At 42.9% G+C, this 16,642-nt stretch overlaps 1 protein-coding gene across 1 annotated transcript in view; it reads left to right on the top strand.

Annotated features, from left to right (window-relative positions):
• The window catches only part of Mnd1 (meiotic nuclear divisions 1), a 50,194-nt gene that overhangs the window by 15,524 nt on the left and 18,028 nt on the right, over positions 1-16,642 (top strand). The window contains exons 5-6 of the mRNA XM_050158864.1: positions 4,690-4,764; positions 11,444-11,558. Coding sequence (XP_050014821.1) covers positions 4,690-4,764; positions 11,444-11,558 — 190 coding nt within the window. The remainder of the gene's footprint in view (positions 1-4,689; positions 4,765-11,443; positions 11,559-16,642) is intronic.

Raw genomic sequence — 16,642 nt, 5'->3', positions numbered from 1 at the left:
CTTCAAAATTACTCTCCTTTGCATGTAGAAGCTTCATGACAAGATTGAAAAGGATGACCCTGGACTAGCTATGAAATTCTATAGCTCATCCCCAAAACACTCTTCTCTGTTTCCTAGGAGATCCAGGCTTGTGAGAGTCATTGGTATGGTCTGGAAAGCTCCGCTCCACAGGAACTGGACTGATGCTGTGCCACCAGGAGGTGGCAGTGTCAGAGTCACGCAGGCCATTGAGTCCCGGCTGACACTCATTTCAGTTTGTTCGGCCCATTTTGCCCCCCAGAAGATTAGCAGTATTTTGTAAATTTTAGTATTTCCGAACTAATAACATGTCTAGCTGCTCTGTATTTTATAGAAGTTTCTTAAAAATTAATCCTGTTAGTTCTATTTGTTTTTAAATTGAGCTATTTTTGACCCACAGGTATGGTTCAGACTTAGATGATTGCACGAAATCAAATTCAGATATAAGAGCTTATCATTTCTCCAGTGTTCACATTTATTTATTTATAACCATGACTGTCCTATATTATAATTATTTTTAAACCCACTTAACTTTAGATTAGATACAGAACAATTTCAAGTTTGAAATTTGTTGATTTTCTTATTTTCAAGGCTACACATTTACACTTTGTCTAACCTCCAACAATTAAATTCACTACAAATGTTACTTTGATTGGGGTCATTGCCTATCTTTTAGTAGCACCAAACCCAAGGTTAAATCTTCAGTAAGAAACAAAGAAGTACAGTGCACTTCCTAGGGTACAGAACTCCTAAATCAATGGCCAACATATCCTTGAGTGAGGAAAGTCCATGTAAAAATGTCAGTGCCCGTCTGTGTAGCGAGATCATGATGAGGCACCCACTAGGTTTCTATAGATACGTTCTAATTCTGGCAATAGAGCAGCTCGTAAAGGACCATGACTGCATCTGAGAGGAGGAACTACCAATAGGCGGGGCTCACAGTAAGCTCTTCTTTCTTAAGAGGAAGAGATCAGTGAGGTGAGATTTGTACCCCTCGGGAACTAGACAATGCAGTGCTGTATAGTTGCATTGGTGTTCCTAGGACTAGACAAGAGAGTAATGTGTGTGGAGAAGCCTAAGTGAGCCGTGTGAAGGTTGGGTGTGAGGACCAACGCCACAGAATGGTAGGCTGACCTCCACACACAGCTGGGATACGCATGACCACTCATACGCAACATGAGCAATGTTTTTTAATAATGGAAAGAACTAGTATGGGACTGAGGGACTGTCTTAGCTGTAGAGTGCATATTTAGCATGTTCAAGGGTCTAGGTTCAAGTCTCGGCTCTACAAGAAAAGAAACATGACCTGTAAAAATGGGAAGATTCACCAAATATCGGTAATTGAAGTCAATATAAGACTAATGAAATATGGAAATTGATTTAGTATAGTATATAATTGATTCTCATTTCACTTAATAGAAATATATCAGAAAGTATGGTCTTCAAAGGCATCTTGCAGTAAATACCCCTTGAAAATATAAAATATCTTTTTTATTTTTTTAAATGTGGACTTTTGATTTCTAAATACAAAGATACTGAAATATTTTTCTAGTTCATACTACAATATATAGTAGTAATTTGCTTTCTCTCAGAATGTAGATTGTATTTTCTCATAGATTAATATGTGCTTCAGTTGGGTTTGGTATTTGGAGAAAACAAAATTTTATTTAGATCAGTATTCATAACCAGTAGGATCAGCATCACCTGGGAAATTTATAAATGCAACTTCTTTGAACTATCTTCTAGTGGCAGAGTGTTTGCCTAGTGCTCACGGAGTGTGAGGGCCAGAATTCCCCCACTGTTCTATTTAGAAGCTGAGGAGGTGGCAGCAGCAACCAACTAATTCATGCCACCGCTTGAGACCTGCTGGCTCACATGCTTCATAGACGCTGGCTAAACATCTCAGCTCATTCCCCTCAAAGCCTGCCTTGACTTAATTCCACAGGGCATATTACTTCTAATAGCTGTATAGATCAAAACAAAGAAGCAAAACTTAAAAACGAAACAGAACCCAAAGCCCGATGGCAAAGGCAGCCTGACGAAAGCTGTGGCTGCCATGGGTTTTGGGGTGAGTTTCTGAAATCTCACAGAGACAAGCAGCCTTCAGAAGTGTCCTGATCCTGTTGTTTAAACTGTCCTGTATTACCAAGATACTTAACGTGACAAGTCATGAATGTAGTGGTTCGTGTTTAAAATACTTAGGTTGGGGGCTGGAGAGCCAGCTTGGTGGTTAAGAGCCTTTGCTGCTCTTCTGAGGACTGAGATCCCTGCCTAGCACATGCATGCTTCATGTGGCGGCTCACAACTGGATGGGGAGATGACACCCTCTTCTGACCTCTGTGGGCATCTGCACACAACTGAGAGACATAAATAAAATAAGATGCATCTAAAATACTAATATATATATATATGTGTGTGTGTGTATAAGATTATTTGAACTGGGGAAGTATTGGATGAGTTAAGCTGTAAATGATTATTAATAGACATGTACCTTGAGTACTTGGTCCATATTATATATGTGTGAATATATCCCTGACTTATCAGATGCTTTATGTAATTATTAACTTTAAGACTAAAGTCTGGTTATTTTATAAACATTTTCTGTTTTTAAGCTGCATATGTATTGTTTTAATTGGAGAATTCCCCTGTTTCTGAATTAAAGTGATATATACATTTAAAGATTATTTCAGGTAGGTCCTTCAGGATTTCTTGAAACACGGAGTATTTTTTAAAAAAAATGAATTGCAATCTTTGTTATGAAGAACTCAATCTTGTTGCTAAATTTAAAGCTTAAAGCTTGTTTTGGCTGAGAAAGCTACCCGCGTGTTTTGTTAACAGAGGAAAATAGTGTCTCCTGGAAAGGCACAGCTGTGCAGGGCCAGACGTACTCTCGGAGCTGGTGAAAGGAAGCAGATGGGGTCTCTGCTGGCACAGGAGCAGCAGCGATGTCCCAACAGCGAAGCCATCAACTTTCTAGAGATTCTTTCTGAATTTAAAGCAAGACTGGTATTTGAATATCAGTTTCCCTCTAGATTTATAGTGAAAAGTCAGTTTCTTCTCAGCTTATAAATTAAATTGATGCAGTCCTCAGTTACTTTCTAGATGGTTGTGACTCTGTGTGATGGAGGCACGGAGGTCACTCATCACCAGTCAAACAAGTCCAAACTCTCTTAACTTACAGTAAAAGATGGGGAGACACTGGGTGTTGGGGATTGTCCGTGATTATTCATTTACTCACAGACTCAGGTGAGTGTGAGGGTCAGGTGAGGCCTGAAGATTGTCAGTCTTTTCTCCATATTTACTGTATGGATGGCTTCCACATGGAATTCATGTGCTTTCTAAGCTAAATAAGATAAATACCTGAGTTATTTAACTAATTAAACATTTCTAGAATTGGCAGGAGGCTGGGCTGTGGTGGGCACACCTTTAATCCCAGCACTCGGGAGACAGAGCAGGCGGATCTCTGTGAGTTCGAGTCCAGCCTGGTCTACAGAGCAAATGCCAGGACAGGCTCCAAAGCTACAGAGAAACCCTGTCCCAAAAAAACAAATTAAAAGAATATTTATAGAATTGGCAGCAGATAACAGATGTGTGACGTGTGCAGGACTTCTAGATGCTCCAGTGGGGACAAGTGAGGTAGATGGTGCTGGCTGACTGTAGTGACATAGTACTGACTTACTGAGGTTGCACAGTACAAGTCAACAGGAAGCAGCATGAGGTATTCGCCAGAGACCTTAGTCAAAAGTGAAATGAAATTTGAGTACAGAGTTTTAAAGGAGATATTTTTGAATTTTCTAATCCAACTTAAAACTGAACTAACTTGAAGTAGTTTATTAACTTAGAGGCTATTTGGGTTAGAGATGGAAAAACAGCTAAAGATTACATAAAAATATTGAAGACATGGCTGGGGGTGGTGCCACAGGCCTTTAATCCCAGCTACTGGAGAGGCAGTGGCAGATTCTTCTCTTTGAGTTCCAGGCTAGTGAGGACTATGTATTGAGACCTTGTCTCAGAACAACAAAAATTGGGGGGGGGGGGGAAGACCTTTTTTGGGTGGGGATAAAATAAGAAAACATTTACTTTTGAGTAGGCTAATGTTTATGTCTATTGACACGGTCTGTTTTTATTTGTTTTTCAAGAAGGGTTTCTCTGTGTAACAGTTCTGGAACTCATTTTGTAGAGTAGGCTGACCTTGAACTCACAGTGCTGGGATTAAAGGTGGTCACCACTATTTTCTTATTTAGTGATAGATGGGGGAGAGCCTAGCATTATGGGTGGCACAGGTGGTCCTGGGTGCTGTAAGAAAGCAGGCTGAGCCAGTAAGCAGATCCTCCATGGCCTCTGCATCAGCTTTTGCCTCTAGCTTCCTGCTGTGTTTGTGATCCTGTCCTGACTTCCTCTGGTGCATTATGGATGTGGAAGTGTAATATGAATTACCCCCACCCCCACCACCACTTCCTTTCGGTCATGGCTGTTCCGTCTAGCAGTCAATGGTAACCCTAAGACACTTTTCTTTCATTCTGCTCTAATGATTGATAATCTTCTTCAAATTAGAAACATTAGTTTTCAGTGTGGCCTTTATTGCTGAACCGGCAGTCTGTTTCATTTTATCTTCTATCCTATCTGCCAGGCAGTTTCTTAGCAAACCATTTTATCTGCTTGATTCTCTAGCTGTTGGAGGGAAGCCAGAAGCATGCGAACCTGCAGAAGAGCATCGAAAAAGCTAGAATTGGCCGGCAAGAGACCGTAAGTCTGTGTGTGTGTGTGTGTGTGTGTGTGTGTGTGTGTGTGTGTGTGTGAGATAGCAACATAAACCCTGGAGCCAGGCTGCCTGACTTTGAAAGTTTCCTTTTTTGTTCTTAACTTTCTGGGTTGTAACATGGGGATAACAGAACATGTTCGTTAGGTTATGGTGTGGATTAAAGTAGTCGGTATTTGTAGAAGTTTAATGGGACGTTTGGTACATAAGAAGCCCTATTAAATATGTAGGTAGGTATTTTAAGGATTGTAGGGCTGGAGATATGGCTTAGCTGTTAAGATAATACTCACAACCAAAAATATAAGAGTTCTGTTCCCAGCACCCATAGCTGTCTCTCCATACACACACACACACACACACACACACAAGAATTGTCAAAACTTTTGGCACATAATAGAAAATGATCAATATAATAATATCCTTGTGATGGCTATTTTTGGTTGCAACTTGACTACATCTGGAATTAACAAAGACACAAGTGATTAGGTACAACTGCGAGATATTATTTTCTCGATTAAATCATTTAAAGGGAAGATCCCCTTTTAATGCAGATCTTTTGAGGTGGGAAGATTCCTATTCATCTGGGCCACACCTTCTGCTGGAAGCCTGTGTGAAGGACAGGGAGGAAGCTTTTTCCTTCCTTCCTTCCTTCCTTCCTTCCTTCCTTCCTTCCTTCCTTCCTTCCTCCTCTTCTTCTTTCTTTCTTATTTCTTTCTTCTATCTATCATCTACCTATCTACCTACCTATTTTTTCTTTCATCCATCCATCCATCCATCCATCCATCCATCCATCCATCCATCCATCCATCGTCTATCTAGTGATATATATCTAGAAGTGATTCCAGAGCAATAGAAGTATAGGATGAATTTTTTAAGTATCTAGAATAGGTCTTCCAATTTTCCGACCCCTACTCTGAAGCCTCTCCAGTTATGGAGCTTCTCCTAGACACTTGGACAGTGTTGAAAGCCCACGGTATGAACTATTTTACAAACTTAAGGAGTCAAATGCATCAGATTATCCTGATTCACCAATTGTGAGAGGCAACAGATTTGGTGACTTTATGTATGAAATTTTTGACAGTTTCTAAAAAAATAAGGAAATGATGATGCTAGTTGTTTGCTCCAAGCATCTCTGGGTAAACTGGTAATGGAAGAATATGCTCTGTGATGAAACTAACTTCTAGCATCCAGGACACAGTGGTGGACAACAAGCGCAAGGAGCAGAAAATCAAACCAAAGCCTTCTTTATGTGACTGGCTGAGTTCCACAGAAAATCCAAGTCCCAGCCTCTGAGGGTGTTGAAGTAGGGGCACTAATGGTAGAAAATGGGATCCTGTACGTAGGGTGGAGATGTGTGGGAGGAGCCTGTGGAGGCTAAGAACTCTGAATCTTCAGGTTCTCGAGGGTTTCTCTCTTCTGAGGAGGTACTCACTTCATCCTCAGCAGAAAATGTATTCCCCCGACCCCTGAAGTATTGCCTCTGCTGCCCTTGACCGGGGAAATGAATCATTTTTCATCTGCTAAACCAGCAGTCATTTTTCCCTTAAGGAGATTCTGGGCAAGGTGATACTGATGACCCCCAGGTAACCAATAGTCGTCACCTCTAGACCTGCAACCAGACTAAGGGCTAAGCAGGCTCCTTAGAGGGAGATAGAAAGGAGGTTCACTACAATACAAGAGAGCTTGATGAGCTTGATAATTTATTCATGCAGAAGTCTGGAGAAGGTGCGTGGAAATGGAGTTTAAGGATGTAGGATGTGGACAGAGCATAAAACTGGATCAGCCTGAGTTTTTTGCTCACTGAATGGAGATTCTCGGTTTGGTATAGACGCTTTCTCAGTTTTAAAAAAAATGCCAAAACGTTTGTTTGAATGGTTGGCTGAAGCGTTTGTCAAGAGATGGCCCAGTGAAAAGAAAGGTGGAGATGCCTGATATCCCTTGGCTTAGGGTTGATGAAGGGATTTTAAGACTGAGGAGAATTGCAGTGCAGGAGTGGGCACCCTGTAAAACCTATCCTCCACCGTGGGGACACAGAAGAGACATATTCTTCACGAATCCTATAAGACATAAAATGGTGAGGGGGCATCAGCTCATCTAGAGAGCCTTGCTGTCACCCCTTCCCTGTGCCCAGACCTTAGGACTGGAGATGCTGCCGCTCAGTTGGATGAATTAAGGGCAGTGGGTTTAATTGGGACCTGAAGTAGCCGGGGCCAGGTGGCAGTACTGAATTGCCAAAGGCAAGGTGATTCCAGTTAGCACAATGGGCAGCCCAGACCATCAGAAAGCATAGATAGTTACAATTCATAACAGTTGAAAAATTACAGTTATGAAGTAGCAACAAAAATACTTTTAAGGTTGGTTGTAATCAGATATTTTTCTCCCACCCTCCTGTTCCTAAATACCCGGCAGCCACTTCTCAGGTTAGCACAGAGACTTAATGTTATTACAAATGCTTAAAATTAGACTTAAAATTATTTATAAATGCTCAGACTTATTACTAACTAACTTAACATATACGTGAACCCATATTCCTTATTTATTTATAAATGCCCAGACTTATTACTAACTTTAACATTTATGTGAACCCATATTCCTTATTTATTTATAAATGCTCAGACTTATTACTAGCTAACTTTAACATTTACGTACCTCCTTATCTATGCTCTGCCACATGACAGTTCCTTTTCTCAGTATGGCATGCCCACCTACTCTCTCCCTCATTCCGCCCTTCTTCTCCCCATCATCCTTAGTTGGGTAACCCCACCTATACTTCCTGCCTGGCTACTGGCCAGCCACCGTTTTATTAAACCAGTTCGAGTGACAAATCTTTACAGTGCACAGGAGGACTATCCCACAGCAGTTGGGGTCAGCACAACATGGAACTGTATTACAGGCTGCAGCATTGGGAAGGGGGAGGGCCACTGCTCTGGTGCCTTCTGTAGAGCTAGGTTTATAGATACAAAACTGCTGGAATTTGGTTTTATTATGGAAGTTCTTTATTTGTCCACCTATTGTGATGGAAAGTTTTCCTGGGTATAGAAGTTCGGGTTGGATCTAAGAGTCTCAGAGTCTCTCTAGACCCTTCTGGGTTTTGGAGTCTCCATTGAGAAGTGGGCATTATTCTAATGGTTATTTGGTTTTGTAATACTCCTGCTTTGCTCTGTGTGTTTACTGCTTTGATTATTATGTGGCATGGGGTTTCTTTTCTGGTCCTGTCTGGAGTCCTGTATAGGTTCTACCTTCTTTAGATTGGGGAAATTTCTTCTACGATTTTGTTGGAAATATTTACTGTAGCTTTGCTTTGTGTTTCTGCTTTTTCCTGTGTTCCTGTTATTCATAGACTCGGTCTTTTCACAGTGTCCCAGATGTCCTGGATCTTTTATGCCTGGATTTCTTAGATTTAACATTTTCTTTGACCAGGCTATCCATTTCTAACATCTTGTCTTCAATGCCCGAGATTCTCTCTTCCATCTTTTGTATTCTGTTGGTGAGGCTTGCCTCTGAGGGTCCTGTCTGAATTTCTAAATTTTCATTTCTGGTTTTCTCTCAGTTAGGGTTTTCTTTATTGATTCTATTTCTCCCTGCAGTTCTCAAACTGTTTTCTTCATTTCATTCCACTGTTTGTGTTTTCATAGATTTCTTTAATGAATTATTAATTTCCCCGTTTAGGACCTCTAACATATTCATAAAGGCTATTTTGAAGTCCCTGTCTTAAATGTCTCTACTGCACTTCTCAGGCCTGTTATGGTGGGGTCACTGGGCTCTCGTGGAGACATGTGCTAGCTGGGCTAGAAGCGGGGTTGAGGGCTGGGAAGGCTGATAGGTCCCCTGAGGGAGGAATGCAGGGTGTGCCTCCAGGATCTGCTTAGTCCCCTGGGAATGGGTGCAGAGAAGGAGGAGAGGCCGACTGGTGGTCTGTTGGCTTCCCACAGACTCAGACAAAGTGATGTGGGGGAGGGGCAGCATGGCCGCCTGCGAGAGGCCTGTGACCTGCTAGAGATGGGGCAGACAGAAAGAGGAGGCTGAGGCAGGTGGTCTGCTCCAGAGCTCAGGATGAGGCAGGCAGGTTCCCAGGACGTGCCTGCAGAGGTGGTGGCCATGATAGAGGGATGGGGCAGAGAGGCAGTCTAGTTCTTTCTTTCTTGTGGTACTAGAGTTGGAAGCCAGGGCTTTGTGCATGCTAGGCAAGACACCACCATGGGGAAGAAATGAATGACAAACAATGAGCAAAATCTTTATATTTTAACACTAAGTCAGCAGGCACTAGTAGTCACTGGGCCTTGGCCTCGATTCCTGTCACTGGATAGTGAAAGGAAGCAGTCTGAAGATGTGTTACACAGTGGAAGGACCACGGCACAGGTTCACATGGAGCAGAAGATGTGTTACGTGGCAGAAGGACCACGGCACTGGTTCACAGGGAACAGTCTGAAGACGTGTTACATGGTGGAAGGACCACGGCACTGGTTCACAGGGAACAGTCTGAAGACGTGTTACAAGGTAGAGGACCATGGCACAGGTTTACAGGGAACAGTCTGAGGACGCGTTACGTGGCTGAAGGACCACAGCACGGATTCACAGGGAACAGTCTGAAGATGTGTTACGTGGCTGAAGGACCACGGCACAGGTTCACAGGGAGCAGAAGATGTGTTACATGGTGGAAGGACCATGGCACAGGTTCATAGGGAGCAGAAGATGTGTCATGTGGCAGAAGGACCACGGCACAGGTTCACAGGGAGCAGAAGATGTGTCATGTGGCAGAAGGACCACGGCACAGGTTCACAGGGAGCAGAAGATGTGTTACGTGGCAGAGGACCATGGCACAGGTTCACAGGGAGTTGGTGCTTCCACGTTTGCTTCAGATTTATTGTTTCATGTTAGTTTTCAGCACAGTCACAGATGGGAACTGGAAGGTGGAATTTCTGTAATTACTGAAGAGGAAGTAAGATCCAGGTGTCACCCAAACCTGCTCTAACTTTTCCTGTAGTTGAGAGAAGCACCATCAGTGAGTAGTGCCATAAACATCCCTAGAAGCTGTCAGACTGTCTGCTGAGTGTGAGTCAGTCCTCTTAGCCAGTGTAGCTGCGCTGGGGCAAAGCCTCCTGTCAGTCAAGCCACAGTGGAGCTGCCACCAGCAGAAGGGCATCGAAACCAGAAAGCTCCCAAGGAAGTCTCACCACCCCTGTCTGTTAGGGATCAGCCATGGAAATGTTGCTGAAGAAGTCACTAATGCCGGGCACTTTGTCAGGAACTTTCTAAGTGCGTTTTGCTTGCCAGCAGTATAAGAATGGGCTGCGATTACGATCTCCAGTCTTGTATTTGAGGAACCAGAAGCATGCAGACATTAACTGCCATGGCAGAGATTTCACACCCAGTGCTTGGAGCGTGGCCACCGCGCTCACACAGACTTTCACCCTTAGCTCCTCCTGTCCTCGTCTTTCCTCTGTGGAAGTGTGTTTAACCGGGGTGTAGACAGCAGGTGGTAACCATTGTGCTACATCCTAGTTAGCCTCAGACTTCTCTGAGCTGTGTCAATACAGTATTTACTAATTATATTCACCCCTTACATTTAAATCATATACAGTTCAGTTTCCAGACACAACTGCCGTAGTGCATGGACATGTGACCAATGACCCTGTGCTGGAACGTACAGAGCTAGGTTGTTCTCAGCATGCACTGTTCTGTTGGGCTAGTCTATTCTAGAGCATGGTACTTTGTAGACAGCAGGAACAGTAGCAAAACCAAAGCCAGGGTACAAATAGGACGTACGGATGGCAGGGAAGCCTGAGGCCAGCACCATTCAGGCCACTTGAACTTTGATTTTTACCTTGTATTTGTCTGGGAATCTTTGTCAGCATTTGATTTTGTATGAATTATTTTTCAGGTTTCACAAATGTCAGTCACTCAGTCGTAGCAATATGACATCTCTGTGTGGATGAGGGCTCTGTTTAAAATGTCAGAGGGTGCCTGTTGGCTTATGCTATTGAAAGCCTTATTTGGTTCACCTTGAAGGAAAAATGACAGGAGGCCATTTCTGATCCCCTTAAATATTTATAAAGGTTAATCATTTAAAGTTGAAAAAATCTACAACATTTCTTCAAACACTTTTTGAAGTACAATTGTTTAATGATTAATGTTGCTAGAAGCCATGACTTACGTGCATGAGCACAAGCCATGAAATTACCCAGAAAGCAGAGTGACCTTTCCTCTGGTGTATGGTGACGTCATCCTCTTTGAGTTCATCCATGTGTAACCATCTCTTCTTGCCTGCTTTTTATTGTTCTTTCTACATATCATTATTTAATTATTATATATGAGAGGCACGAGGTTTCAGAGGCTTGTTCTTACACTGTGCATATTTGTGTGTACACTGAGGCTTGTTCTTACACTGTGCATACTGTGTGTACACTGAGGTTTGTTCTTACACTGTGAATATTGTGTGTATACTGAGGTTTGTTCTTACACTGTGCATATTTGTGTGATACTGAGGTTTGTTCTTACACTGCATATTGTGTGTACACTGAGGCTTGTTCTTACACTGTGCGTATTGTGTGTACACTAAGGTTTGTTCTTACACTGTGCTTATTGTGTGTACACAGGTTTGTTCTTACACTGTGCTTATTGTGTGTACACTTTGGCTTAACTGTACATGAAATCCTTTATCTCCAGGAAGAACGAGCCTCGCTTATAAAAGAACTTTCTTCATTTCGGGACCAAAGGGATCAACTTAAGGCAGAAGTTGAAAAATACAGAGAATGTGACCCACAAGTAGTGGAAGAGATCCGTAAGTTCATGTCTGCGTGTTCACTCTGTGTCACGGGCTCACGAGACAGCTGAGAGCTCTCAGCTCTGACACGGGAAGCATTTCTGAAGTAAAGCAGTAAACAGGTGGTAGGACAGGCACCATAAGACAGGAAACGGAGGTCAGAGAAGCACTTTGGTCTTCCACCTCCGGGCCATGAAGAAATCTGCTATTACCGTCTAAGAAAAGGATGCTAGAAATACAAGAGCTTGCCTTATGTGTGTATCAGTGATTTTCTTCCTTGTGTGTGGAGGTCAGAGGGCAGCTTACAGTAACTGGTTCTCTCCTTTCACCACACGGATTCCAGGAATCCGACTCAGGTCATCAGGCTTGGTGGCAGCACCTTTTAGCGACCGAGCCATCTTGCCTGCCTTCCTTCAATTTTAAAACAGAATCTTCAAACCTTGGTATTATTAATGTATTTATAGAAACATAAAAGTTAACACTTATAGATTTTAAAAAGCATATTATAATGATATAGATTTTAATTGTTAGGAAAATATGTATAACTTTTTAAAAGATCTGGCATAGCACATGACTGAGACTTTGAGAAACCTGGGACTACTTGATACTTTAGAAGTAGCCTGAGCATAGTTGGATTATAGTTAATCTAATGTGCGGCCCAGCACACACATGCACATGTGTGTTGTAGTTGGATTATAGTTAATCCAGTGTGCGGCCCAGCAATATATGCACATGTGTGTTGTATTTGGATTCTAGTTAATCTGATGTGCGGCCCAGCACACACATGTACATGTGTGTTGTAGTTGGATTATAGTTAATCAGATGTGCGGCCCAGCACACACATGCACATGTGTGTTGTCTTTTGGCCCAGGCTGACCTCAGCCTCCAGAGGGCTGGAATTTCAGTACAGTCCAGGTCACCTGCCCCAGGAAACACCTGTGAACATACATGGAGACCACAGAGTGGAAGCTTTATTGACGTTGACTAAGAAGTATAGAATGTAAATACAGTAAAAAGGAGAGAAGTCAGCTAAGCAGAAAAAGTGCTGCTGTAGGAAAAAGCTGTTAGATTGCAAAATGGCAGTGAGAGGAGCAGACCCAGTCCAAGAGTGTGAGGGTCAGATTGTCTTTCTGGGAAAACAAAAGCTTTTCAGGAAGCGCTTGCAGGTACTGCCATTATGGCCCTGAGAGCAAGTCACCTGAGGGTGTGGAGCCTGGGGAAGAAGCACGTCTGAAGGTCTGGGGACCTTCAGGCACACCACACTGCTGACTTCTTCCCTGTTAAGCCTGATGAAAAGTAGGCCAGCTGGCTGGTCAGCACCACCTCCTTTTCCTCCTGCTCCTCCAACGTGGTCACAACTTTCCCTTCAAGTAGCTGTTGTAGTGCCGGCTTTAGGGTGATGTAAGAAGTCTGTGTGCAGACCTGTCTCCCTAGCCCTGAACTCACAGAGATGACTGTCTCGGAGAGCTCCGCTTCCAGCTCTTGGTGAAAATCTCTGTCTCTTTATAAAATGTTTGATTTTAGAGACCAGCACCAACCCCCTGGTGTGCAGTGATTCTACCACTTTCCTTGGAATACCAGTCCTCTTCCCCCTTCTCCTCCTCCTCCTCTTCCTCCTCCATCTCCATTTTTACTCATTTATTATATATGCAGTATTCTGCCTGCATGTTTGCCTACACGCCAGAAGAGGGCTCTAGATCTCATTACAGATGGTTGTGAGTCACCATGTGGTTGCTGGGATTGAACTCAGGCCCTCTGGAAGAGCAGCCAGTGCTCTTGACCTCTGAGCCCTCTCTGCAGCCCCAGAGCAGCTCTTCTTTGCGTCTGTTCCGTTTTTTCTCTACTTACTAGTCGTCAGTGTTCGCCCTCATTGGTACTGCCCGGGTGTGTCCTGGGGCAGTTGGCTTCTGCTGACATTACTTCTAGATATCACTCACCACCAGGACACTCAGGATGGAAAGCATCAAACTGTTGCCAGGTATCTTAGCAGGTCCCACAACAAGCTTGGGAGTAGTTTTAAAAATCCAAAATCACTTAGCAAAAAGAGTTTGTTTTGCTTTCAAAGGTTGAGGTTTTTTTTTTTGTCTGCATGTTTCCTTCACTGTTTATTGTTGAACCCTAAATATAAGTGTGTGTGTGTGTGTGTGTGTGTGTGTGTGTGTGTGTGCATGTGAGTGTGTGTTTGGAATGCAGGTCAATATACCAGCTGTGCAGATACTAGGAGGATGTCACACACAGCAAACAGGGTGATCTTTCGGTCAGCGCTGGACCAGAAGCAGATCCAGCAGGGCAGAGCATTAAAACGCTTACAGCATCCATGGGTTAGAAACTCAAGAGTCATTATGAAAGGTATCACAGAGACCCACGTCAGGCTTGTTGACAGGAAGACTGTGTTTGACTCGAGAGTTACAGAGGATTAAGAACAGATTACTTTTTGTCCAAGAACAGATTAGTGTTTTTGAAGACATAGCAAACAGAAAACGTTAACTATCAAGCTGGCATCCATGGTCTGAGAACAGCCTAGCCTAACATATGTGTAATGGAACTCAGAAAGGAGTGGAGTGCTTGCTGGACCAGGAAAATATCTGTAAAAACAATCGTTTTTAAGTTTTTATGAAGCAAATTGTACTCTGGCTACTGGCCAGGTCCCTACACCCATGCAGTAGATATTATAAATTATTCATGAAAAATTTCAATGAAAACCACAAATTCCACAGATCTAAGAACTTAAAATTGTTAGTACAGATGTCAGAAGTGTCTAAATTTAAACCTTATTAAATTTAAGCAACTTTACTAGGGTCTAACTTCCGACTCCAAATGGCAATGTGCTTCTTTATAATGAAGACTTTCAGAGGATTTCAGCTATCAGGTTAGTGCAGGAAGAATTGGGTTCAAGGATTACATGCTTTATAAATTGACTTTAATAGGATTTAACTCAACAGCAGGCTCCCATAGCCACTTTCCAACACTCAGTCCTATACAGCCTATCCTTGAGTCATGTGGGACACACTTTCCTGGTAATAGTTCACAAAGACATGCTTATGCATTATCTCTTAACACAATGCCTGTAGCAAATGGATGGATCTAGAAAACATCATATTTGAGTGAGGTAACCCAGACCCAGGCCCAGAAAGACAAATATCATATGTACTCACTCATAAGTGGCTTTTAGGCAACAAGCAAAGAAAACCAGCCTACAGTTCACAATCCCAGAGAACCTAGACAACAAAGAGGACCCTAAGAGAGTCTACTACAAGGGAAGTAGAAAAAGATAAGATCTCCTGAGTAAATTGGGAGCATGGGGACCAAGAGAGAGGGTAGAGGGGAGGAGAGAGTAAGGGAGAGAAGCAGAAAAAAAATGTAGAGCTCAATAAAAATCAATTTTAAAAATGCCTGTAGGAAATATTTGTAATTCAGCAAATATTCCAGTTGGATAATTGATTTCATTGACAAGTTTAATTAATTTCATTGACATTGTAAGTAACCAGGGAAGTAAGGTCAACGTAATAGTCTTATGTAGTACTATTTTTTTAAAATATTTATTTATTTATTTATTTATTATGTATACAATATTCTGTCTATGTGTATGCCTGCAGGCCAGAAGAAGGCACCAGACCCCATTACAGATGGTTGTAAGCCACCATGTGGTTGCTGGGAATTGAACTCAGGACCTTTGGAAGAGCAGGCAATGCTCTTAACCTCTGAGCCATCTCTCCCGCCCCATGTAGTACTATTTTTAGCCAAGTCAACCACTATTTGAACAAGACTAGATTAAACTAGTGGTAGAAACTAAATTCCCACAAACATACTTGAAAGTAAGTCAGGTGTGGTGTCCCGTGCTGCGTGGGAGACTGAAGCACAGAGATTGAAAGGTCAAGACAAGCCTGGGCAACTTCAACCCTAGTTTGTTGTTGTTGTTGGTTTTGTTTTTGTTCTCCTCCCGTCCCCCACACACACTTTGGGTTTTTTGAAGTAGGGTTCCTCTGTGAAGCCCTGGCTGTCCTAAAACTTGCTTTGTAGACCAGATTGGCCTCAAACTCAGAGATCAATTTGTCCCTGCCTCTTGAGTTCTAGAATTAAAGGTATGTGCCTAGCTGCCACGTTATATTTTAAGTGTGCAGTTTGTATTAAAAAATTATAAGACATGCAAAGAAACAAGAAATGCTCCCCACAAGCCACAGTTAAAGTCCTCAGTAGAAACTCCCACAGCCCTCCCCCAGTGACGGGCTTCCTCCAGCGAGGCTCCACCTTTGAAGGGTCCCTCAAACAGCGCCACCAGCTGGGCACCAAGTGTTCAAATATGAGAAAAATTTCACTCAAAGCACCACACATGGGAAATGACAAAATGTCATGTAAATCATATCATAATTATACTAAGTGAAAATGGCTTGTTTTCCAATTAAAAGGTTAGGAAGGCCAAAATTGAAGGAAACAAGTAAGCTAATTATATACCACCTACAAGAGACTCATATTTAAAGACTAAAATATGTCGAAAGTAAAAGGCTAGAGGAAGACTTGGAGACAGTAATTGAAAGAGGTCCTAGCAGCTAAACTAAGAGCAAGGAAAGTAGACTCTGAGAAGTTATTGCTAGGGTGGAAAAGTGCAGTTTATAATGATGACATGCATAGCTGTAGAATGAGAAATGTCTCCCTCAGGCTCCTGCATTTGAACCCTGGTTCCCAGCTGATGCCACTCTTGGGCAGGTTGAGGAGATGTAGCCTAAGTGGAGGATGTTTGACGGGAAGTGGGTTTGAGAGGTCAAACTTTTCCTCCTTTCTGTTTGAGCTTTGCTTCCTGCTTGTATTTGAAGATGTGAGTTCTCAGCTCCCTTTTGCTGCCACATTTCCCTCCAGTGCCCGCTACTATCCCTCCACCATATCCTCCTCCATGACCCCCCACCATGTCCCTCCTCCTGTCCCTCCTCCATGTCCCTCCTCCATGTCCTTCCACCATGACCCTCCTCCATGTCCTCCTCCATGTCCTCCTCCATGTCCTTCCACCATGTCCTTCCACCATGTCCTCCTCCATGTCTCTCCACCATGTCCTCCTCCATGTCCTCCTCCATGTCCTCCTCCATGTCCTCCTCCATGTCCTCCTCCAT

Source organism: Alexandromys fortis, unplaced genomic scaffold, assembly GCF_014885135.2.
Source record: "Alexandromys fortis isolate MF-2015 unplaced genomic scaffold, M_Fortis_MF-2015_v1.1 scaffold_102, whole genome shotgun sequence".
NCBI lineage: Eukaryota > Metazoa > Chordata > Mammalia > Rodentia > Cricetidae > Alexandromys > Alexandromys fortis.
The sequence above is the reverse complement of the archived record's forward strand: the minus strand, read 5'-3'. Positions and strand labels throughout refer to the sequence as shown.